Source organism: Ceratotherium simum, chromosome 7, assembly GCF_057802395.1.
Source record: "Ceratotherium simum simum isolate JZ-2026a chromosome 7, ASM5780239v1, whole genome shotgun sequence".
In the NCBI taxonomy this organism is placed as follows: Eukaryota; Metazoa; Chordata; class Mammalia; order Perissodactyla; family Rhinocerotidae; genus Ceratotherium; species Ceratotherium simum.
Window position 1 is genome coordinate 13,282,376 of NC_141906.1, and position 26,654 is coordinate 13,309,029.

Here is a 26,654-nt window from a genome sequence, read left to right on the forward strand (position 1 = left end):
ATATGAGAAAGTTTTTTAATAGAAAAATTCCAGGTAATAGATGTAGAAGGAATGATAGAATTAGAATATCAAAATTTTGCAACCCCTACTGAAATAATAGATTTAGGCCAGGATTTCTCAGTCTTGGCACTGTTGATATTTTGGGCTGGATAATTCTTTGCTGTGGGAGACTGTTCTGTGCATTGTAGGATGTTTGGCAGCATCCTTGGCTTCTGCCTACTAGATGCCAGTAGTACCCCCTAGTTGCCAACCAAAAATGTCTCCAGACATTGCCAAATGTCCACTGGGGGCAAAATCACTTTTGGTCGAGAACCATTTATTTAAGTAGTGATTACCAATGCCTGCTTAAGACCATTAAGTGGTTAACTTTTCTGGAACTTTATAATGTATGGTTTAGACTGACAGCACTTGAACAGACTGATTATCTTAATGTTACCGGGTACATGCCCAGGTTCTTTACCTGCCACACAAGAGGGCCAAATAAAACTAGAACACCAGGCTTATGGCAAGGAAAGAGTTTTTATTTCGGCTGACGTCAGCCGGGAGACAAGAGCTCTCAGATTTGTTCTGTCTCCCCAAAAGATGGGAGGCATGGGGTTTTAAAGGTTGTGAGGAATGTAGCTGCTTGTCGGGAGGGGGAGCCTGTGGCCTTGCTGGTCTGCGTTTTCCCATCAGCCTGCGTTTGGCCTTGTGAGGCTGCCGGCAGGGAGGAGGATGGCTAGATAAGAGAATCTCAGGTAACTGTCTCCATGGTGGATGGTGGATTCTGGTGCCAGGAAACCAAGGAGTTGAGGTCTGAGAAGCTTGAGCCTCTTGGTATTTTCTGGATATCAGTTTCCCTGTAACAAACCTCAAGAACTGGTACTATAAAGTATTCAGTATTTTTGCCAGATAACTAAACCTGAATCAGAGCCAGCCTCTCAGTCTACCCACTACTTTACAGAAAATATATGAGATAAAGGGACATGCTGAATGACAGCAGAGGAATCTAGTAAAATCCAGGATGTAGAAAATTCTCAGAATAAAAGACCTGATTTCTTCAACAAGTGGCAGGGGATAAAAAAGAGAGAAAGAATGTACAGATTAAAACAAGAGTCAGCAAACTTTTTCTGTAAAGGGGACCAGATAGAAGTAGTTTAGGCTTTGCAGGTCATATAGTCTCTGCCACAAATGCAAAAGCAAAGGCAAAAGCAGTGATGGTATGTAAATGAATGAGTGTGGCTTTGTTCTAATGAAAGTTTATTTACAAAACCAGATGGACAGGCTGGAGTTTGTTGACCCTTGAATTAAAAGATACTTAAAAAGACATATCAACCAAATACAAGTGTTGGACCTTGCTTGGATTCTTATTTGAACAAACTAAAAAAGGAAAAAAATTATGAGACAATTAGGGAAATTTGAATACTCACTAGCTAGCTGAAGATTTTAAGTAATTATTGTTAATTATTTTAGGAGTGGTAATGGTATTGTACTTCTTTTAAAATAAAAGTGTTTATTGTTTAGAGATATATAAAAGTATTTACAGATGAAATAATAAGATTGGAATTTGCCTTAAAATAATCTAGTAGGGGGTGAGGGTGGTTCTAAAAAGGATGGGATATAATATGTGAAAAATTTAAAGGCTGTTAACCTGCAAGAGAAAACATTGAGATTGGAGTCTAGTTTTGGAAGGGATGTTTGCTGTTTGAATAAAATGAGCAAAGTTTGATGAAGTGTATAGTTTTCTGCTTTTATATACAGGTAGTTCATTTATTTATACAGTTATTTATACAGTTATTTTTTAGAAATTTCTTCTGCATAAAGATATATCGTTATCTTTATTGATAAATGTTTTTAACATAGGCAGGCCATAAATTGGTAGTGTAGGGCAAGGGACAGCATACTCCAGCCCACTGCCTATTTTTTTGTAAATACAGTTTTGTTAGAACACATTTGTTATGTATTGTTTATGACTACTTTTGCACTATACCAGCAGAGTTGAGTGTCTGCGACAGAGATTGTATGGCCCAGAAAGCCCAAAATATTTGCTGTCCGGCCCTTTATAGAAAAAAGTTTGCTGACCCCTAGCCTAGGGCACAGATATAACTTCTCATCTCAGATGATTAGTGCTTTGTCACAAAGTAGGTACCGGTTTTTTTGGCGTGTGTTTTTGTTCTTATGGTAAAAGTCAGGGAGTAGTTCTGTAATCCAAACCACCACCTTGAGATGTATGCCTTTGTAGATGATGTTCAAAGACTATCCTTCACCTTCCTATTTGTAGAAGTTGTTTTGGGGAGAGGTGACTTTGGGTCTTTACCTATCTTGTGTTCTGTTCTCAACCCCATTCCTCCCAAGATACATTCTTTCATTCTCCCTCCCTTTGTTCCAGCTTCAAATACATTTACCTAAAGTATCTGTACACTATGGAGAGTGGCTCCTGATATGTTCTTAAAGATGATATTCTTTTTATATGGGGAATGCTTAATAAATGTTTGAATACTAACATTTCAAATTCATTACCATGTGTTGTGAGTTTTGAATTAGTTTTTAAAATGAAAACCACAGTATTCTGTTTATATTCATGAAGGTTTTTAACATGTGGAACAAAGCTTCTATATCTTTGGACTTCGTCACATACAAATCCTATTCCTGGAACAGTCCCCAAAAAAGGATATGTGATGGAAAGAATAGTGTTACAGGTAATGGTACTTCTTGACATGTGGAGAGGTTTAAGTTTAAATTTCTTTATAAAAAGTATATGTATACCATGATTTGGATTGTTACTAAAGAAGCCTAACTACCTTGTTTCAGTCTTAGGATCTGTCTTCAATTTAAATGTCAATAAACCATTTCCTGTTTCTAAGAAACAGTAAAAAAAAAAAAAAAAATGCACTTGTACCCATCCCAGCAATATATGTGCTATTGATAATTACCAACAGTGGTAATCACTTTCAACAAAAGGACAAGAAGCATTAATTTAATATTCAATCTGAAAGTCACCCTCATGGCTAAGAAAAATCAATTTTCTCAAAGACAAAGAAGTTAATGTGGCACATATGTGGACTGTTCAGCTGTAATTTGATCAACTTCTGTTAAATTTTTAAGGTTGATTTTCCTTCTCCTACATTTGATATCATTTATACCACTCCTCAAGTTGATAGAAGCATTATACAGCAAAACAACTTAGAAACGTTGGAGAATGATATAAAAGGGAAACTTCTTGATATTCTTCACAGAGACTCATCACTTGGGTATGCTCCTTTGGTTCTGTTTTGCCTGGGTATCTCTTACAATGTAAAGCTCAAGTTAATGGTTTTATTAAATGCCCTGATTTAATTCATGGTTTAGCAATGTTCTTGGTATGGAAAGTTTTCTATTTCTGTTTTTAATTATTTTTAAGTAATTAAAAAGTCTTTTTATAGACCATATGACTGCATCAAATTTTAGCAATTTGTACAAGTCAAACTTTTTACATGATCAAAAGGCAAACAACAGATTGGGAACTATATTTACGGTAAATATAAGTAGATTAATTTCCTTATTATATAAAGAACCTTTTCATATCAATAGAAAACCGACAACTCAGTAGTAAAGTACACAAAGAATATGAATTGGTAATTCTTTGGAAAAGAAATACAATGCCTTTTTTTTTTTCCTTGAGGAAGATTAGCCCTGAGCTAACATCTATGCCAGTCTTCCTCTACTTTATATGTAGGTCACCGCCACAGCCTGGCTGACGAGTGTTAGGGGTCCGCGCCTGGGATCCAAATCCGCGAACCCAGGCCACCAAAGCGAAGGGTGCCAAACTTAACCACTACACCACGGGGCTGGCCCCTACAATGCCTTTTAAACATCTGAAAAGGTGTTTAACCTCTCAGTAATCAAGGAAATGTAAATTAATACAAGATGCCATTTCACATACATCAGATTGTTGAAAATTAAAATGTGTCATCATATGAAGTGTTGATGAGGAAAAATGGGAATTATACTGTTGGTGGAGCTCTAAAAAGCTTTTTTTTTTTGTGAGGAGATCAGCCCTGTGCTAACATCCGCCAATCCTCCTCTTTTTTTGCTGAGGAAGACGGCCCTGGGCTAACATCTGTGCCCATCTTCCTCCACTTTATATGGGACGCCGCCACAGCATGGCTTGCCAAGCAGTGCGTCGGTGCGCGCCCGGGATCCGAACCAGCGAACCCCGGGCCGCCGCAGCGGAGCGCGCGCACTTAACCGCTTGCGCTACCGGGCCAGCCCCTCTAAAAAGCTTTTGGGGAACAATTTGGCAAAATCTATAAAGGGTACAATGTGCATAGTCTGTGACCTAGCAATTCCACTTCCAGTTAGTTATATATCTTAGAGAAAACCCTTTTATATTATATTTGCTTATGGGGACAAAAATATTCATTGCAGTATTTGGATTATTGTAAAACTGATAGGGAATGTTCATCAATAAGGGTTAAATTATGGTACATTTATCCAATGGAGTATTATGTAACTATTAAGAATGAAGTTATAGGTGTATGTACAAATATGTAAGATGGATGGGTAGAAAAATAGTGAAATATTTCATTCACATAAACATTTGTCATTAAGATTAAATTAGGATCTCCAAAACAAGTCCATTTTATTTTGAATATTCTTCAGTTGAGCTGTATAATCATCTTCTAAAATTTTGTGATAGCATTTTTTTTTTGCATGACATTTGATTTTATTGGTATAAAATGGATGAAATCCTTGCTGTCTCGTAGGGTGGGTTCTGCTTATTTGACTCTGATTCCTAGTACCTGGCACCTGGTTAGACCTCAATAAATTTTTATTGTACTGAATTATCCTTCATTTTCATAACTAGGACTCTTTTATCAAGGCAGAATGATTTCTTTTTATTTCTCAAATTAGTGTAAATTAGTGGTGTTTGCTGTATTTGTGTTTGCATTTTTCCATTCCAAATTAGTATTAATGATTCTTCCAAGACTGGCTGTTCTGAAATGAATCAATTTCTTCTTTGTATTTTTAATCATTGAGACTATAACTGTCATTATGATATCATTGAGAAGTAATTTAATCGTTATGTATGCAGACTTTCTAAAGAAGATAAAGCCTTTTTGTGGGAGAAACGTTATTACTGCTTCAAACACCCAAATTGTCTTCCTAAAGTACTAGCATGTGCCCCAAACTGGAAATGGGTTAATCTTGCCAAAATTTACTCATTACTTCGGCAGTGGCCTCCATTGCATCCACTGACTGCGTTAGAGCTTCTTGATTCAAAGTAAGTCAACTGTGACTGAATTTATTTGCTCCATTTTATTGTTGTCAGTTTTTCCAGTAAGGTATTATGTTGCAGGAATACTTCCCTTTGTTTCAACATGAAAGCGATTCAATACAATATAAAAATATAAATGTACATTTCTACAAAGATATCTTTTGCATTGAGGTTATTAAAAAGGGATGTCATATCATTTAAAGCTAACCTAAAGAGAGAGTTAGGTTGTAAATTTTGAATAACTTGTTATATTTTTATGATGTGGGCCAAAATTAATTTTCTTAAGCTTAAGGTTTCTAAACAATTCTGAAATTGCATTTGTATGGCACAGTAAGATTTTCTTCCTAAAAAAAATAAGAAACACATTGCTTTTGAATAAAGAGATATTTGAATATTCTTTGTCAGAAATAGATTGAAATTGTGTTTTCAGGAAATATGGCTTCATTAGAAAAAAATCACCGTCAAATCTTGATTTTGTGGTATTTTTCTAGATTTGCTGATCAGGAAGTGAGGTCCCTAGCTGTGACCTGGATCAAGGCTATTAGTGATGATGAGCTAACAGATCTTCTTCCACAGTTTGTGCAGGTGAATTTTTTACTAGATTACTTATCCTTACTCTCCCCCTAGGTTTTATGAATAGGAAACTTGCTAAGGGATCCCCCTTCTTGATTAAAAATACTTTTGTAGTGTGGGAATGTTGAGGTGCATTGCATTTGGATTTAGTGTGAATTTTTTTCCACTATTGTCAGCTGCCCCACTTGAATATTATATATATGTATCTGGATTTTTAATTTTCGGACTTTTTAGATTCTCAGAACAAACCAGACTTGAGCTTTTCTTTGATTTTTCTTTACTGGCCATTTAAACTTAGCTAATGAATGTTATTCCCAGGTCTATACTTTTCTGCTTGATTTCATTAATTTAGCCCAAGTTAATTCATCTGTTTCATTTTTATCAATACCATCTTTAATCAATAAGAGTAATACTTGCCTTGTATAGTTTCTCTTTTGATAATTTTATCCTAATAATGTAGTATGAGTTTGACCACTAGTAATTCTGATTTTCCTTTATGTGTAGGCTTTGAAATATGAAATTTACTTGAATAGTTCATTGGTGCACTTCCTTTTGTCCAGAGCATTGGGAAATATACAGATAGCACACAATTTATATTGGTAAGATATAAATTTTCTTAAGTACTTTACTTCCAGTCCTAGTATTTATAGAGATGACATACTCTGAAAGTCTAAACGGTATGTTCACACTACTTACTGTGGATAGCAGATGTTTTATTGAAGGCATTATTAGAAGGAAGCTGAATTTTTATGTCCTTAGAAATAAAACTAAAAATAACAAAACCTTCTCTTGCAAAGATATTTGGCATGTTAGAGCTCTATAATAGTGAATGAGTTTTTACTTGCTTATATAGCTTAAAATAAATTCCTAGATACCAAAAATTGAACTTGTTAAATTGATTTTTGGAGACATTCATCCAGTTCTCAGAAGTGGCTGACATAAATATTTTGCTGTATTAGGCTCCTCAGGGATGCCCTGCATGATGCACAGTTTGGTGCCCGATATGAACATGTTTTGGGTGCTCTCCTCTCAGTAGGAGGAAAAGGACTCAGAGAAGAACTTTTGAAGCAGACAAAACTTGTACAGCTTTTAGGAGGAGTAGCAGAAAAAGTAAGGCAAGCTAGTGGATCAGCCAGACAGGTATGTACCCATAAGAGGGAACATAAATATTTTGATGTTAAAGGACCTTTACACTGCTGACAAGTTAAGTTGTTATTTTTTATCAATAGACACTCAATAGAACTCTTAACTACACCTCTGTGGTTTTGTGCAAATGAATTCAAAGGTTATTTAAAATCTGTAAGAATAGATTTCATAACCAAACTCAGAAAATCAGTGCTTTTTAATTCCCATGCTTATTAATTCCTATCTGGTCAAAATTGTTCTCTTGAGTTTCTTTTTCGTTATTTTGCTTTTTAACTTTTTTGTAATGGTAAAAGTAATAAAAGTATGAATTGATGCTAATGTTTAAAAAATCCAAATAATGAAGAAGTTTATAGAATAAAAAATTAAGACTTTTCCAGTTTCATTTTCTCCCTGTAGGTATCTATTGTTTATAATTTGCTATATGTCCTTCTTGTTCATTTTATATGACTTTACGCATATATATACTTATGTACATATGCAAATTTTTGGAGTTTTTAAAAGATTTTTTATAGAAACATATATATATATATATATATATTATATGTTGGTGGTGGTGGTAGAATTCACGTAACATAAAATTCACCACTTTAACCGTTTTAAAGTACACAATTCATTGGCTTTTAGTACATTCACATTGTTGTGCAACCACCCCCACTGTCTAATTCCAGAATATTTTCATCACACCAGAAAGAAAGTCTGTACCCACTAACTACTTATTCCTCATCCCCCTTTCCTCCCAGGCTCTGGTAAGCACTAATCTGCTTTCTCTCTTTATGATTTGCCTATTCTGGAAAGTTCATGTAAATGGAGTCATACAATATGTGGTCTTTTGTGTCTGGTTTCTTTTACTTAGCCTAATGTTTTCAAGGTTCATCCATATTGTAGCATGTGTAAGTACTTCATTCCTTTTTATGGCTGAATAATGTTCCATTGTGTGAATAATACCACATTTTGTTTATTCATTCATCAGTTGATGGACATTTGGCTTGCTTCTCCTATTTGACTATTATGAATAATACTGCTGTGTATATTCGTGTATAAGTTTTTGTTTGAACACCTGTTTTCACTTTACCTTGGAGTGGAATTACTGGGTCATAGAGCGATTCTGTGTTTAACTTTTTGAGGAACCATCAAACTGTTTTCCAAAGCAGCTGCACCATTTTATATTCCTATCAGCAATGTATGAGGGTTCCAGTTTCTCCACATCCTTACCAACAGTTGTCATTTTCTGTTTTTTTCTTATTTTATTATTATAGTCATCTTAGTGGGTGTGAATTGATATCTCATTGTGGTTTTGATTTGCATTTCCCTAATGACTAATGATTTTGAGCACATTTTCATGTCTTGGTTGGCCATTTGTATATCTTCTTTGGGAAAATTTCTTTTCTAAGTCCTTTTTTAATTGATTTATCTTTTTGTTGTTGAATTGTCAGAGTTCTTTATATATTCTGAATGCCAGACCCTTCTCACATATACTATTTGCAAATATTCTTTCTCATTCTGAGGATTATCTTTTTATTTCCTTGATAGTGTCCTTTGATGCACAAAAGTTTTTGATTTTATGAATTCTAATTTATTTTTTCTTTTGTTGCTTATACTTTTGATATCAGATCTAAGAATTCATTGTCAAATCCAAGGTCACAAAGATGTACACCTATTTTTTCTTCTCAGAGTTTTATAGTTGTTTTTGTATTTAAGTCTTTGATCCATTTTGTATTTTTTTTATATGGTATGAGATAAGGGTCCAACTTCATTCTTTTACATGTGGTTATCCAGTTGTCCCAGTACATTTGTTGAAGAGACTATTCTTTCCCATTGAATGATCTCGGCACCCTTGTTGAAAACCAGTTGACCATAAATAATATGGGTTTATTTCTGGACTCTCGATTCTGTTCTGTTGATCTGTATGTCTTTCCTTATGCCATACTGTTTTCATTACTGCAGCTTTGTAGTAAGTTTTGAAATCAGGAAGTATGAGTCCTCCAACTTTGTTCTTTTACAAGATAGTTTTGGCTATTCAGAAGTCCCTTGCAATTCTGTATGAATTTTAGGGTCAGCTCTCCATTTCTGCAAAAAGGCAGTTGGAATTTTGATAAGAATTATATTGAATCTTTGGATCAATTTGGGAAATATTGCAGTCTTACTAATATTAAGTCTTCCAGTTAGTTCATGAACACTGGATGTCTTCCATTTGTTTAGATGTTTAGTTTCTTTCAGCAATTACACTTTTTTTTTTCAGATTGCTTTCTTTTTACTTCATTTTGGAGAATTCATGTCAGTAAATATAGTTATACTTCATGTTTCTTAATGAGTACGTAATAGTGCAAGGTATTGTAACGTAAATTATGAACCGTTACTTCAATGTAGGTTGTTAACACATTTTTCTTTTTCCAAACAGTCCTGTGATAAACTTTAGTGTATAGGTTTTGGCAAATATTTCTTCATAGGATATTCCTGCAGGTGAAATGGCTGACTCAAGAGCGATATACATTTTTATTTATAATAGTTTCTGTTAGATTGCTCTACCAAAAAAAAACCTATACCTGTATGTACCTCCCTCCCTACCAATAGGTTATGAAAGTATCTGTTTCCCATCCCTGTTGTCAGCACTAGATGTTATCTTAAATTTTTAATATGTTAGGTGAAAAATTGCATCTTATTTTTGTTTAATTTCTATTTCTTTGAATCTTAGTGAGTTTTAACTAATATGTTAAATATGACCATATGTACTTTTCCCCCTGTGTTTATAGCCTTTGCCCATTATAATTTCATTTTTATAGTAAAAATTAGCTTTCTTTAACAACAACTTTGACCGTTTGACAATTGGGCATTTTAAAAATTGGGTCCACATCATAGTTTTGTTGTCTTAAAAATAGGTATTCATTTTCATTATGTACTTACAGTATCAATCTCTTTTCCTAGGTTGTCCTCCAAAGGAGTATGGAACGAGTACAGTCCTTTTTTCTGAAAAATAAATGCCGTCTCCCTCTCAATCCAAGTCTTGTGGCAAAAGAATTAAATATTAAGGTGACACATAAAATACTTATAAGTTCATATTACATTTCAAAATAATGGGTAGAAATAAGGCAAACGGGCAAGTATGCCTAAGGCAAATGAGGATAAAATGTGCATAGGTTGGTTGTAAGTATTTATGGATGTCTGTTTGTAAGATCCATATTTATCTCAGTATATTTTTACCTAATCACCATTCTTGGGAAAAAAAATAGTGTAAAATTATTTACTACCTTGAAATTTTTTTTAGTGCGGTATAATAGCTACATGAGAGGCATATGTTGTAATTTCAATGATAAAACTACCCAGTTACAGTTAGGTATTTTTTTTTCTTCCCTTGTGAATAGCCAGATAGACTCTTCCCAGGTTTATAGCACTTTTTAGAGCCATCAGAAAGTAGTTGAGTAATCATCAAAATTGAGTAATTATATTTTGAACTGGGCTAGTAGTAATACAATAGTGGATTGTTCTCTAACATCACTTCAGCAAAAGCCACCAATTAATTCATCCATTAGTGTCTATGATTTTGAAAGACTAGGGTAGAACTATCCATAAAGAAGTCTCAGATTTGATTTTCTTGAAGTTGACATATGGCTACTCTTCACTGAAATTTAACGGTGGGTGCCTGAGTTGTATAATTATGTCATTGAGGGGGTGAATTTTCCCCTTGGGTTTTGTTTGTTGTTTCCCTCAAATTGGTCTCTGTCTTAAATTAGTTTTTTAACCAGATTCATTTTAAAATAAGATTTGATCTTTGCTAATGAAATTGTTAAATTTAGTGTTACTATTTGATTCCATGGCTGATTATTAATTATAATAGTACCATAAATAGAAGTAGAGATCTCATTCCAGATCTCATCAATTTAGAGGAAAGATAAGAGAATATAAAATTTTGTGCTCTGTTGAAGAATTATTACAAAAGCTCAAACATTTAATTGTTTCTGTCTCAAATTTTTAAGGTTTTGTTTCCCTGCCTAGAGAGTAGTAGATGATATTTTACTCATATATGCTATGTTGAAGTTTTCAAAAAGTATTTTTATATACGTTTTATCTGCTAGATAATCCAAAAAGCAGTTCACATGTGTTATTTCATTTGCCATAATTCAGAGGAACAAGTGAAAGGAGACATGCCTAGGACAAAAAAAATCTCAAAACCATTTTTATTCCAGTGTTATCTTCGTAATGCGTAACTTGTTGCATTTGTAGTCATGTTCCTTCTTCAGTTCTAATGCTGTGCCCCTAAAAGTCACAATGGTGAATGCTGATCCAATGGGAGAAGAAATTAATGTCATGTTTAAGGTAAGAAAAATAAGGTTACTTTGTTTTTAAATGGTACTTTAAAAAGTCTGTTCTCAAATTCCTTTTCCAAAAATTGCAAAAGTAATTTTGTTTATTTAATATTTAATTAAATTGAATAATTATGTGAAAAATTATCACTGACATAAACTGTTTCCAAATAGATTTGGGAACAAATGCAACTCTGGGCTAGAACTGCTGCGTATGGCCATGCTGGTTGAGCACATCATAACTCCAGGCAGTGCCTTTCACGCAGACTGTGATGTGAATGGTACCCACTAGAGTTGTGCATTGCAAAACCCCAAACCGTGAGCAGTGGCACTGGTTTTTGGAAACGTAACTTATCTGTGGCAAGCAGCAGGAGTGGAGTACTTAACAGAGGAATCTGTTACCAGTCAAAATTCTGTGTGTTGTGATCATAATTAGTATATTTTGAAGAAAGAATGGAGAGTTAGTTAATTCAATGAGTTTGATTAGTAGTGGTTCATAAAGATAGCTTCTCTTGAACCACCTTTGATATGTATAGCAAGTTCCCATATACTCAGATCTGGTTTTGGACTCTTATTTTATTTTACTGATGTATTTGCCTTTTCCTAAAACAGTACCATCTGTTTGAATATGGAAATTTTATATGTTGAGTTTTAATATTTGTTAAGGCAAATCCCCTCCTTTATTTTTTTTTCCTAATTTTCTTGGCTAGTCTTAAAAATGTATTCATCATTATGTGTTTTAAAGTTATTGTATCCAATTTAATAAAGAAAATGAAAACTTGATGTGATACCAGTTAGAATTAATTCATTTTGGGAGAGTTAACTTTTTTTTTAAGTATACTCTTTATTTTAAGATAATTATAGATTCATAGTCCATTGTAAGAAATTATATAGTGATCCTGTGTACCCTTTACTCAGTTTCCCTCAATGGAAACATCTTGCAAAACTGTGGTACAATATCACAATCAGGATGTTGGCATTGATGCAGTCAAGATATGGAATATTTTGGGACTAGCCCTGTGGCCTAGTGGTTAAGTTTGGCATGCTCTGCTTTGGCAGCCCAGGTTTGGTTCCTGGGCACCGACCTACACCACTTGTCGGTAGCCGTGCTGGGGCCCACATACAAAACAGAGGAAGATTGGCACAGATGTTAGCTCAGGGCGAATCTTCCTCAAACAAAAAGGGGAAGATTGGCAACAGTTGTTGGCTCAGGGCAAATCTTCCTCAGCCAAAAAAAAAAAAAAAAAGATGGACTATTTTGATCATCACAAAGATCCCCCATATTGCCCTTTTAAAAAATTAAATGTAATTCACATACCATAAAACCCAACCTTTTAAAGTGTACAGTTCAGTAAATTGAGACATGAAGAGGTTAAGTAACTTTCTCTAGGATGCTGCAGAAGAATAAAAAGGCAGTTTTCTTCTTCTCCATTCTTCACTCTTTTTTGCAATTCCCTCCTACCCCCCATTTATAGTATGTAATCTGTTAAGTCTTTTGGAAAGGTACAAGTTTTATTTTATTTCCTTGATTTCAAGGTTGGTGAAGATCTTCGGCAAGATATGTTAGCTTTACAGATGATAAAGATTATGGACAAGATCTGGCTTAAAGAAGGACTAGATCTGAGAATGGTGATTTTCAAATGTCTCTCAACTGGCAGAGATCGAGGTAACTCTGTTAGCTGTGTCTTGGTGTCTTATTTTTTTTCTATGAACTTAGGTCACAGTGTTCCTGCCCTAAGGGTCCTGATGCTGGTACACTATGATCTCAGTAGTTTCTTATTTTAATTTAGTGTTACTTTATTGATTCATTTGCTCACAATCAAACAACTCAATGAGTAGCACTAATAAATGCTTTGCAGTAACCAGAGGTGTCCATTAAGTGACCCAATGGGGACTTTATGGTCTTTAGCTTTTGACTTAAAAGTAAGGCCATATCTAAGTGAAACCAATTTTGATTTCATTTCTGCAGAATAAAATAATGGTTTTTTCCCTACTAAGAGCAGACTTCATCTTATTGTTTATTGAATAAGTTTTTTTCATATATGTTAACTGTGAATAATAATAGTTAACTGTGAATAATAATAGTACTACACTCATAGAAATATTGCGATAATTAAAGGAGATAATGAATGTAAAACACCCCAGTATCTGCTGCATACTAGGTGCTCAATAAATTGCAACCATTATCATCATTCTTACTCAACAGATGTTTGTTGCATTTCTACCATCTATCTGCAAAATGCTGGTAAGGTGTAGTGCCTATATTTTAGAGGGAAGCAGTTAAAGACATATACAAGTAACTAGAAATACTTTAATGAGAAGAAAGCTCTAACAGAATTACAAAGGCAGTGCTGTGGGATTTTAAAGGAGGGAAAGATCACCTATGGTTGTTGGAAATAAGAACTACTTCACAGGGGCCGGCCCGGTGGCGCAAGCAGTTAAGTGCGTGTGCTCCGCTGCAGCAGCCCAGGGTTCGCCAGTTCGGACCCCGGGTGTGCACCAACGCACCGCTTGTTAAGCCATGCTGTGGCGGTGTCCCATATAAAGTAGAGGAAGATGGGCGTGGATGTTAGCCCAGGGCCAGTCTTCCTCAGCAAAAAAGAAGAGGATTGGCATTGGATGTTATCTCAGGGCTGGTCCTCCTCACAAAAAAAAAAAAAAAGAAGTACTTCACAGATTCTAATCATAGACCCTAGGAAGTCACCTGAAAGATTATCTTATCTAATTATCCTTCTAATATTTGCCATTCAATTTATGCTTAAATGCCCATAGCGAAGGGAATTCACTGCATTTCAAGGTAGTCCATCCTATCCTGGATAGCTCTGATAGCTGTAGAGTTCTTTATTATATTCAGCTGAATGGGAACTGACTCCTGGTGTCTTCTACCCATCAGTTCTAGTTCTGTTCACAGACTATCGTATAATTAAGTCAAATCCTTCTTCATGATGACCAGTATCGTGGCCTCAGATCCTGAGTTCCATGTTCTTCAGCCATTTGTCATATGTGACTTTAAATTACCTTATCACCTGATTGTTCTCATTGTAAAGGGGTCAAGTGATCCATAGTCTCTAAGAATGGCATCTGGATTTTGTAGAATGCAGAAGAATGGGCAAAGTGTCACATGTGTGGAGCTTATTCACAAATAAAACCATCATACTAGCTCCTGCTAAACCACGTCTTGAACATTCTATACTTGTACATTTTATGTCTTAGACACAAATGTAACTTAATTATTAACTTTCTTCTTACATTTGATCCATTACTTTTCAGCCTCTGGGTTCTTTTTAAAATCTGAGTTTTGTTATCTGTCATTGAACCTCTCAGTTTGTCATGAACTGATGTGAAGAACGTATATTCTGTAGTTTCTGCTAAGTCATTGGAAAAAAAATGTTTACTAAGAGAGGGCCAAGGACCAACCCTTGTGCCATGTCACATGAGAGCTCCCTTTGGGTGATTGCCAAATTTTGGAGTACTGTATTTTACTTGGTTACTCATCTATTTCATTATGTTATCAACCACTCCACATTTCTCCATTTTATCCATCAGGACAGCATGAGAGGCTTATTACTTTCTTTTCTCAGGTTAGGATATACAAACTTTATTTTCTCAAAAAGGAAATCAGGTCAATTTAAGAATTCTTGCTGGTTGTTTTTCGTATAACTTGTAAGATGGAAGTTGTTTTATCAAGCAAGATTCGTCAATGAGAGCCTACCATTTCATTAGATTAGTTTTTCTGTCACCACACATATTTCATATAGTTGAATTTACTCTTCCTTCTTATGGAATTCTATGTAACTTTGGAGACAGTCAAATTCATCTTGTGTTTTATGTTGTTTCTAACTAACGGTTGAGTGCTTACTTTGTGCCTTGCTCTGTGCTAAATTTTCCACTTGTGTTATCTCACTGTGTCCTTATTTTTCAAATGAAGAAATCACATCCACATCCTCTGTGAAGTTTTTGTGGTTTTTTTTTTTTTTTTTTTTTGCTCTGAGGAAGATTGGCCCTGAGCTAACATCTGTGCCCATCTTCCTCTATTTTGTATCTGGGATGCCGCCACAGCATGGCTTGATGTGTGGTGTGTAGGTCCGCGCCTGGGATCTGAACCCGTGAACCCCAGGCTGCCAAAGTGGAGTACACAAACTTAACCACTACACAAGGCTGGCCCCCTCTGTAAAGTTTTTAACCAGCACCTCATATGTACAAATTACTGGGTACAAAACAATGGAGCAAAGGTCATAAGATAGACAAAGTACTGCAATGTAAGATATGGTCTCTGCCCTAAGGGAACTTAAAATCAATCCAGTGGGGAAGATACAAAACATGCAGTAAATGTCTGGTGAGTATTAAAGACAATTGCTGAATCTGGAGAAGGGAGGGATTACTATAGACTGAGGTGCTTGTTAAAAACGTCACAGGGCAGGGACCATGTCTTACATAGATGTAGTACTTCGTCTATCTATGGACCTTTGGTCCATTGTTTTGTACCTAGTAATTTGTGCATATGTATATTTGATTATGAAATTAGAAATTTGTGTGTATGTTAAAAATTTGGTTAAACATAATCATAGGATCAAGATGCAGGTACTGGGGCCAGCCCAGTGGCATAGTGGTTAAGTTTGCATGCTCCGCTTCGGGGTTCCAGGGTTTGCGGGTTTGGGTGCTGGGCATGGACCTACACACTGCTCATCAAGCCATGCTGTGGCGGTGTCCCACATACAAAAAATGGAGGAGGATTGGCACAGATGTTAGATCAGGGCGAATCTTCCTTAAGCAAAAAGAGGAAGATTGGTGATAGCTGTTGGCTCAGGGCCAATCTTCCTAACCAACCCCCCCCCCCCCCAAAAAAAAGACACAGGTACTCATTGAAAAAGGATGTCACTGTGAACTATAAACTAGATGATGCAACCAAAACAACGTAAAAGATCCAAATGAATTCTTTCTGCCATGTGTGACCAGAGTACTAGGATTACAACCTGGCCTTGCATACTTGCTTTTGGGGTGGCCTAGAAGCCTTGTTGACTTGGTTTTTTTCCAGTCCTTTCTCGGAAGCAGGTCTCTGTATTTATATCTTTTATTTTGACACCAGTGCATCTCTTTGATTTTTTTAAATATATAAAACTAATTTTTAAATTATATAAATAATATATGCACATAGTAACATATCCATATAACATGTAATAGAATAAATTGAAAAGTAAATCTTGGTTTTCTCTCACACCTCCATCCTCAATCCTAGGCATCTTACTCCTGAAATATAACCACTTACATAGCCTTCTAGGAATATTTTGTGAATATTTCATCATACCTAATAGTCTTTCTTTTAAAAACAAAAGGTACAGTTCTCCATCTGGATTTTGTCCTTAAAAAGATGTTTTTGAGATCTTTCTATGTAAGCACGTAGAGATCTACCTCGTTGTATTCCATTGTGTAGATGTCCCATAATTTATTTGTTTGATACTTGTTTTAACGGAGTTACAGAGAAAAAAAAAGATTTACCCAGCCATGCATTTACATTTCAGTTAGGAAGACAAAACACATATTTGAGACTTAAGCATATCACAAGGACAATCTTAATCCGTTCTTCCCTTTGAAAGGGCTTAATGTACTCTGAAACACTTATATTGCCCAAATACATGATTAAAGGAAGTTTTTTGTACTGAAATGGGACATCATGTATCTTCTGAGTAACTTTATTAGTGAGGTCAGTATCATTTAGTTTGTAATTAAAATTGTTATTGCCTGGCCGGGTACCACATGGATGTACGACTATAGAGTCTCAAACAGTCACATTCAACTTTATATCTTGGGAAATTCTGAAAATAAAAATAATTTTGATGGGGCACATTTTCTAGCATGGGCTGCCAGACTTGATTTTTTAAAAATAATTGCTAACTGGTGTCTTATATCAAAGATTGAAAGCTATAATTTTTTTTTTTTTGTGAGGAATATCAGCCCTGAGCTAGCATCCATGCCAATCCTCCTCTTTTTGCTGAGGAAGACTGGCCCTGGGCTAACATCTGTGCCCATCTTCCTCCACTTTATATGGGACGCCACCACAGCATGGCCTGACAAATGGTGTCGGTGCGTGCCTGGGATTCGAACCCAGGCCGCCAGCAGCGGAGTGCACACACTTAACCGCTACACCATGGGGTCGGCCCCGAAAGCTATAAATTTTTAAAGGCTTACTTTGGGGAGACATTTTCACATAGCTTGATGTTTTGTTGTTAAAGGCATGGTGGAGCTAGTTCCTGCCTCAGATACCCTCCGGAAAATTCAAGTGGAATATGGTGTGACCGGATCCTTTAAAGACAAACCACTTGCAGAGTGGCTGAGGAAATACAATCCCTCTGAAGAGGAATATGAAAAGGTGATTAGCATGTCTTCTTATGTTACCGAACCTCTTAATTCTCAAGTTCGTATGCCCAATGCGCAGTAAGCCAAACACTGAGACATCTGTTCTGGGAGATGGAGAAAGGTTTATTCAAGTTGGCTAACATGAGAAAGCAAGAGCATGGGATCTCTCAAATCCGCCTTAACAAGAGAAGAAGGCAGGATGTTTTATAGAGCTAAGGGGTGTAGCAGGAGGAGTTTCAGAGAAACAAAAGGGTTATCGCATTTCTTTCACTCCGATAAGCCCCTGGCCAATCTGACTTCTGGGGTCAGTGGCAGCTGGGGGCTGGTTATTTGGTGATCCTTGGGGGCATTCTCTTTATTCTGTAAAACAAACTAATAAATCCTTGTGACCCTTGAGTTACCCCTCAGGTTAAACAGGAAAATAGCAAATTGACAAGATTAACTTCTTTTCATAATAAGGTCGAAAGGTAGTCTTATTGAATATTTATAGTAACCCTCAGGTACCCGACTTCACTCATTCTAAATAACTTTGTCAAAAATATATTACATAAGTCTTAAGTGCTTTCATTTTCCAGCTCTAGTGACTAGCCATTTAGTCTAAGTTGTGAAAACAGCATCTTTCTCCAACTAAAGAAAAGAATATAAAAACAGAAAGCATTTAATGGCAAGAATCTGACTGAAACCAATGCTAAATGACCCAAAAAACATTTGAAACGTGTTTAGAGGCCAGCAAAACAGGTATTTTTATAACTCAGAAAGTTGTATTTCACAAAGATCTTGGGAAAAGTTACGGAAATGAATAAGAGTGGCTGCATCATATGGTAGTTAAGAGCAAGATTATGGGCCAGACTCTCTGGGCTTGAATTCAGGTCCCAAGTCACTCACCAGCTATAGAGCCTTGGGCAGATTATTAACCTCTCTGTGCCTCAGTGACCTCTGCTATAACACATTATAGTACATATTATAGTATTGTAGTATATATTATGGTGGTAAAAAATAATAGTACTGTAAGGTTTTGTGAGAATTAAATGAATTAATATATATAAAGCACTACATAGAGTAAATTCTATAATTGATAGCTATTCTTATTATTGGAGGCATCAATTTTTTGTTTTAGTAGACTTTTGAATTACATAATAGGAAAGGGAAATTTCTTAGGATGTAAGGCCTCTAATGATCCTAAATTGGCCTAAGGAAGACTCAGGAACACTTTCAATGGTGATGTAAGAAGATCCCAGTTTTTTTTTTAAATTATTTTCTTACATTATGTAAATTTAAGGAGTACATCATTATATATATATATTTTTTAACGTTTATTTTTTTTTCCCCCCAAAGCCCCAGTAGATAGTTGTATGTCATAGTGGCACATCCTTGTAGTTGCTGTATGTGGGACGCAGCCTCAGCGTGGCCAGAGAAGCGGTGTGTCGGTGCTCACCCGGGATCCGAACCCGGGCCACCAGCAGTAGAGCGCGCGCACCCAACCTCTAAGCCATGGGGCCGGCCCATTATATTTTGATTTCTGTATATAGACTACATCGTGTTGACCACCCAAAGAGTAATTACCATCCATCACCGACACATGTGCCCTATTAGCCCTTTTGCCTTCCTTCCTCCCTGCTTCCCCTCCGGTAACCACCAATCTAATCTCTGTATCTATGTGCTTGTTTGTTGTTGTTGTTTTTATCTTCAACATATGAGTGAAATCACACGATATTTGACTTTCTCCCAGAAGATCCCAGTTTTAATGTCATTTGCCTGCCCAGTTTATGTCAAATCATTAATGCATCACGTTTACAGATAGATACATTCAAATGCTATCTGTTGACCTAAGAAAATGAAGTAGAAGAATTTTGTCCTTTGTTGGTCTTTTAAACTGTTTAAGATCACTCCCTTTTCTTACTTCTTTGTGGTTTGGGGAAAGCAGTGTAGCAGAAGTCAATACTTGTTTATAGTAATGGTGGCTCTTTTGTGATTTTGGGTAAATTATTTGACACAAAACAATTGTCAAATAACATACATTGAATGCCTTTAATGCATTTGGCTTTTTTATGTGCTTTACTAAGTAGGAGGATATATAATATTGTAGAGTCACATTGCCTGGGTTTAAATATTGGCTCTGCCACCTAACACTTATGTGATCTCAGGCAAATAACCTCTCTGTGTTTCAGTTTCCCTCATATATAAAATGGCGATAATAACAGTACCTATGTCATTGGTTTGTTGTGAGATTTTAAATGAGTTAATGTATACATACATGCATACACATGTACTGTGTGTGTGGAGAAAGAGTAGTGCAGTGCCTGGTTTGGGATAAGTGCTGTGTAAACATTTGCTGTTATCATCATCATCATCATCAGTAATGATTTCTGGGGGATTATAGAATAAAATTAACCACAAGGACATGTAGAGCTATATGACTTCTCCATTCAGAAATGTAGTATCTTGAGAATAAACTAAATGCAGAAGCTTTAGATAAAAATATTCATTGTATGGATCTTGCTGGATCCTTCTGTATGATATTATGTTAGTAATTTAATCCCCAAGATAGCAGGACTAAAGTGAAAGAAGCTCTCCAGCTTTGAGAAACTTGCAGATGACACATAGGGAGTCACCAAATGGGCAAAACAACACATTAAATATATTATTGGATGTTTAAAGATATAAGCTGGCTTTCTTTACACATGCCCTCCCTATAAGCCAAAAAAAATGAAGAATATTTTTTAATCAGATTAATCTTTGGCCCAGTGTTACCACTTGTGGTAAGCAGCAGAGCCTGTGAGGAGCAGGGTTCCACAAACAAGATGCCTAAAGGATGTTCAAAGGCAGCAAGTACCCTAAGTAGGGACTGATGGGATCTCCGCCTGTTAAAAGACAAAAGCTAGAGAGAAGGGACAATAACCACCTTTAGAAGAGTGTTTTTGTTTTTGAGACACGAAAAGGCTAGCTGTTGTTACCATAACCCAGCTTACAAATTGTTGAGAAAGTGGATTATAGTAGTGTTTTCAAAGAGTGATGAATTACTGTAATCTTGTAACCCTGCCTGTTTTAAAAATAATTTTTTTCCTAAAATAATTTTATATCTTTATTATAGGCTTCTGAGAATTTTATCTATTCTTGTGCTGGATGCTGCGTAGCCACCTATGTTTTAGGCATCTGTGATCGTCACAATGACAATATAATGCTTCGAAGCACAGGACACATGTTTCACATTGACTTTGGAAAGTTTTTGGGCCACGCACAGATGTTTGGTAGCTTCAAGAGGTACTAATACTGTTACTGTTGTTGCTAAAGAAAAGAGGTGCTTCCTATTTCACAAATTAACGTCCCAAATCTTGCCTTTTTTCTTGCTGTTTGCTTTGTAGCTCCCTTTGAGCATAACTGGGGATGAAAAAGGCCCTAAGAGATGACTTTACCATGTAGTAGACAAGAATGAGTATGTGTGTGTAACCTTTGTTGAAATGAATTAAGGTGTATTTTATTTTATTTTATCTAGTTAGTGGTACCTATTAAAAATGTTTCTATTTGCATAATAGCAATGAGTACAAAATTTTTCTCTCTGTGTTTATCACTACTGTTTGATCTCAAATATCACCTTGGAAACAATTTCATATATAAGTTCTATCTAAATAATGAGATTATCTGATGGCTTTCCTGAAAATGTGAATTTTTAAAAATTATGCAAATTGAAAACTGCCTGATACTAAGTTTCCCAGTTGGAAATTGCTTTGGCTCAGATAGCTTAGTTCAATAACCATGTATAGAAATAGCACTATTTGAATAACTTCTATAAATAATACTTTGTATGTACTTTCTTTTACATAGAGATCGGGCTCCTTTTGTGCTGACCTCTGATATGGCATATGTCATTAATGGAGGTGAAAAGCCCACCATTCGTTTCCAGTTGTTTGTGGACCTCTGCTGTCAGGCCTACAACTTGATAAGAAAGCAAACAAACCTCTTTCTTAACCTCCTTTCACTGGTAACTCTCTTCTTTACAAGCATTTGATTAATTTTATATTAATGCTTCTGTGTATCAATATCTAAAAAAGGATACTTTGTGATTTTTGGAATAAAATTTACTGTAGTTTCAAATGTCAGATATATTATTACCAAAATATTTGAAAATTACTGTTATGTGAAATATGCCAGACACCATTTATATAAAAAATAAGTCACTAGAGCAGTTACCCTGGGGATGAGGGGTATTAGTAACTGAAAGGGACCCTGAGAGGGTCATCTGTGATGCTGGTAAATAATTTGTGTCTTCATCTGGATGTGTTCTGATTGTGAACATTCATTAAGTTGTACACTTAAGATTTCTGTACTTTTCTGGATGTATATTAAGTGAAAAGTAAAAACAAACAAAAAAAGCCACTGTGATATTTTTATTGTGACTGAAATTGATGTAGAAACAGATGACTAGACAAAAGATCTGGATTTCACAGCTTTTAGTCCATAAATTGGCTTTGTGACTTCTAACAATTGACTTCCTTGGCCTCAGTTTTTCTCATTTATAAGAGAATCACTTAGGTCCCTAAAACACTAACAGACTCCTTAAACCTGAGATTGTTTTTGTTTGCTTTAGTTCTGATTACTTGGCCACCTTTTAGGGAGGAGTGGGGAACAGACTTTTAAAAAATTTAACTCACAAACTTTTTTTCCCCTTCCTGTAGATGATTCCTTCAGGGTTACCAGAACTTACAAGTATTCAAGATTTAAAATATGTTAGAGATGCACTTCAACCCCAAACTACAGATGCAGAAGCTACAATTTTCTTTACTAGGTAAGACATATTTAAGTATATTGGAGAAGGCACATACAGTTTAGCTTTGATTTGTTTTCCTTAGTTTAAACAAATGCTGTATATCAAAATACTGATTTACAGGAAAAAATTGTGATTCACAGGATTAACAAATAGTAGATTTGTCAAAAGTTTATCTTATGTCAAAAGTTTATTTACTGAATAAATATAAAGGATTTGCAATAGCACTTTATTTATTTATTTATTTTGTGAGGATGATTAGCCCTGAGCTAACGTCTGATGCCAATCCTCTTTGCTGAGGAAGATTGGCCCTGGGCTAACATCCACGCCCATCTTCCTCTACTCTACATGGGACCCCGTCACGGCAAGGCTTGACAAGCGGTGCGTTGATGCGCCCCTGGGATCCAAATCCACGAACCCTGGGCCGCCGAAGTGGAGTGCGCCCGCTTAACCGCTACGCCACTGGGCCGGCCTGCAATAGCACTTTAATAAATACATTTATTTCTCTCAAAATATGATCTCAAGATTTATTTAGTATATGATTTCAGTTATAAACATCCTATTTATGAACTATTTCTGTGAAACATATTTTCTACAGTGCCGAATACAAGGTTTTTTCCTAAAATGATATCTACACTAATCGATTTTTCAGGATTCTACCATAACAATTTTTATGGATAGCATAGGTACTTAAAACAGCGAACTCTGGGACATTGCTGTAGTAAATTGTTATTATATGACGTAGTACTTGAAACACATAGACCAGTGACTGGCATTTGAACTTGTCGTTATTGCTTTAAAAGCAGATCTTCCTGGCAAATATGTTCTAAAGGTCTGGTGACCAGGCTGGTCACTGGCTAGTGGTACCACCTCATTATAATGCCATATTAGGGAGGGGTACGTGAGCTCATGTTCTTTTCTCTCCTTTTTCTCTTGCCTTCTTCCTCTCAGTGGAGAAGAGGTAGAAAACACTGGACTGGACTTCCCTAGTCTCAAGAGTCTGAGCTGAATTGAATTGAAGGAAGCTGACTTTTGTATAGCCTTCCAAACTAATCCTGATAATTTAGGTATTGATGGGTTTTGTTTTGTTTTTTAAAAGAGATTTGTTGGCTCCCCTGGGCACAACTGTAGAGCAGGCACTTATTAGTCTGCTTGGGCTGCCATAACAAAATACCAGAGATGAGGTGGCTTAAACACACAAATTTATTTTCTCATAGTTCTGGAGGCTGGGAAGTCCAAGATCAAGGTGCCAGCTGATTTGCTTCCTAAGGTGAGGGCTCTAGGTTACAGGTGACGGACTTTTTGCTCTTTCCCCACATGAAGGAAGGAGATAGAGCAAGAAAGCCTGTGGTTTCTTGTCTCTTCGTATAAGGACACTAATCCTATTGGATCGGGGCTCTACCCTCATGGCCTTGTTGAACCATAGTTACTAACTTCATAAAGGCTCTATGGGATTGGGGCTTCAACATATGAATTTTGGGGGACGCAAATATTCAGTACAGAGGAAGGTAAAAACCTTTGTGTGAGGTTATCTGACCTTTCCTTTTTAATCTCTTTCCTCTTTCTGTATTCCTTTATCCTGTTTTTGAGACTTCTTGTTTCCTTTGCTTGCCTAAAATGTATTATCCGGGCCTGCCTTCCAAATTTATACCATCCAAACTCCCCATCCTGTCAAAACTTCTTTTTCCAACTGAGGGAAATTATGATTATCTGAAGAAGGTATCTAATACCAGATTCTACTATTCTACTCTTTGATAGAAGAGATTTTTTAAAAATTTGGATTACTTTGGATGCTTCCTTCTATACCTGTTTAATTGTCACCTTCCCCATTTATTACAGGGAAGAAAATAATGAATCATCTTTCTGGCATTATACCAATCATCTTCTATCCCTAATAGCTTTTCTTTTTTTTTTTTTTTTTTTTTGGTGAGGAGGATTAGCCATGAGCTAACATCTGTTGCCAATCCTCTTCTTTTTGCTGAGGAAGATTGGCCCTGGGCTAACATCCATGCCCATCTTCCTCTACTTTATATATGTGGGACGGCTGCCACAGCATGGCTTGATGAGCAGTGCAGGAGTCTGCGCCTGGGATCTGAACCTGTGAACCCCAGGCCACCAAAGTGGAGTGTGCGAACTTAACCACTACGCCACCGGGCCAGCCCCCTAATAGCTTTTTAATTAGTATTGGGCCCCACAGAGCTCAAGGAATCCAAGCATCATTTCTTGGAGACAGTGGGATGGGATGGAATGGAGACTTTCTTGGCTAAAATTTTTTGTTGGGGTGAGATATATTTTAATGGGTTTTTGTCCTATAGAACAAAGGGAGTCCTTGGCAAAGTGAGAATCTGTTAATATGGATGAAATATGAATTTTTTTATCTTTTATTATGTTAAAAGAATTGAGCGTGTATTCTCATGAACATTTACTGTTAACACATTTTCTGATTATTTTGTAGGCTGATTGAATCAAGTTTGGGAAGCATTGCCACAAAGTTTAACTTCTTCATTCACAACCTTGCTCAGTTGCGTTTTTCTGGTCTTCCTTCCAATGATGAACCCATCCTTTCATTTTCACCCAAAACATACTCCTTTAGACAAGATGGTCGAATCAAGGAAGTCTCTGTTTTCACTTATCATAAGAAATACAACCCAGATAAACATTACGTAAGTTTGTAGAGACTCATGGGTGCATTATTGTCCTTTCCTTCTTCCTGCATTGACTCTGCTAAAGTTCCAAGCATTCATTCTTTTCAAACTTCTTTCTTCCATGGATGGTCCAAAAATAAATAATTGTACTTGGAGCATCCCTAATTGTTCTTTGGTATTTATTTCTTGGTAAATTTGCTCTAAACCCATGAGGGACAAATGATATTCTTCCTTTCACAGACAGGACTAAAAGGGTGGTGCTATTTTGCTTTTCTCTTTCCTTATCTTCAATTTGTTCTTAATTTCAAAGGTAAAGCTTGCTCATTGTAACAAATTCAACCAATATGGAAGCATATAAAGTATAAGTCTAAGTTGTCATTCCACTCTCCAGGGATGAAATATTTTAAAACACACACACACAAATAAAGTTTGTTTTTGAACAAAAACGGGATCTTCAGCGTGCTTTTTTTCTCCCCTCAATATATTTTTCACCTTTGTGCTAATATTTTTGTTGGATAATACTTTGTAGTACTGTCAGTCTTTAAATTTTTGACAAATTGATAGATTTTAGAAAACGACTTCACCGTTTTAATTTTCACCTATTTTTTATTAGTAGTAAATTTTTGTATGTTTATTGAGTATTTTATCCTAACACCATTTTATTCAGTAGTCTGTTCTTTCCCTCAATGATTTATAATGCCATCTTTAAATATACTAAGTTCATATATATCCTTGAATTTATTTCTGGTCTTCTGTAGATATATCTGACTCTGCACCAGTATTTTACTCTTTAAAGTACTGTGACTCTATAATTGTTAAACATCCAGTAAGATAAGTTTTCACTCATCCCCTTGCTGCCATAAATTTTGACTTTTTTCTCATTTACTCTCTTAAATGAACTTTTATGTATTATTTTCATTGGAAATGCACTCAATTTATAAATTTGGGAAATACATTTATTATATTTAATCCTGGAAATAAAATAACTTGCATTTTCCCGTTCTTGTTGTTTTTTTTTTAAAGATTTTATTTATTTATTTTTTCCCCCAAAGCCCCAGTAGATAGTTGTATGTCATAGCTGCACATCCTTCTAGTTGCTGTATGTGGGACGCGGTCTCAGCATGGCCGGAGAAGCAGCACGTCGGTGCGAGCCCGGGATCCGAACCCGGGTCGCCAGCACTGGAGCGCGCTCACTTAACCACCAAGCCACGGGGCCGGCCCCCCGTTCTTGTTTATATATCTTACAATGGTTAAGATCACTCTTAGAATGTAGTTAGATGTGCTATATTTATGAGGACTTTTATATTTGCTGTTTCCTATTGGTGATGTATATATTACCAAGTTAAAAGCATTTGGACTACGTATAATGGTCAAGCTGTAAATTTTCTGTCAGGAAAGGTTTTATTATAAATCTAATGTGTTTGGGGTGTGATTTCTTTTCAGATTTATGTAGTCCGAATTTTAAGGGAAGGACAGCTTGAACCATCATTTGTATTCCGGACATTTGATGAGTTTCAGGAACTTCACAATAAGCTCAGTATTATTTTTCCACTTTGGAAGTTACCAGGGTATGTTCCCATCCTTGTACATTCATCTTTTTTTAATAGGAAACAATTTCATTATCATCAAGTGTAGGTCAA

The 26,654-nt window shown here is 35.9% G+C and overlaps 1 protein-coding gene across 3 annotated transcripts in view; it reads left to right on the plus strand.

The window, feature by feature from the left end:
* The window catches only part of PIK3C2A (phosphatidylinositol-4-phosphate 3-kinase catalytic subunit type 2 alpha), a 106,105-nt gene that overhangs the window by 73,944 nt on the left and 5,507 nt on the right, over positions 1 to 26,654 (plus strand). For 2 of the 3 annotated variants that reach the window (XM_004418476.3, XM_087433150.1), the window contains exons 14-28: positions 2,567 to 2,678; positions 3,085 to 3,230; positions 5,054 to 5,242; positions 5,728 to 5,821; positions 6,314 to 6,408; positions 6,769 to 6,949; positions 9,878 to 9,982; positions 11,174 to 11,266; positions 12,790 to 12,919; positions 17,484 to 17,620; positions 20,699 to 20,868; positions 21,430 to 21,586; positions 22,281 to 22,390; positions 24,825 to 25,032; positions 26,458 to 26,582. In XM_004418476.3, coding sequence (XP_004418533.1) covers positions 2,567 to 2,678; positions 3,085 to 3,230; positions 5,054 to 5,242; positions 5,728 to 5,821; positions 6,314 to 6,408; positions 6,769 to 6,949; positions 9,878 to 9,982; positions 11,174 to 11,266; positions 12,790 to 12,919; positions 17,484 to 17,620; positions 20,699 to 20,868; positions 21,430 to 21,586; positions 22,281 to 22,390; positions 24,825 to 25,032; positions 26,458 to 26,582 — 2,052 coding nt within the window. Of the gene's footprint in view, positions 1 to 2,566; positions 2,679 to 3,084; positions 3,231 to 5,053; positions 5,243 to 5,727; positions 5,822 to 6,313; positions 6,409 to 6,768; positions 6,950 to 9,877; positions 9,983 to 11,173; positions 11,267 to 12,789; positions 12,920 to 17,483; positions 17,621 to 20,698; positions 20,869 to 21,429; positions 21,587 to 22,280; positions 22,391 to 23,320; positions 23,620 to 24,824; positions 25,033 to 26,457; positions 26,583 to 26,654 lie in introns of those variants that run through there. The other variant, XM_087433151.1, reaches the window with a different exon arrangement.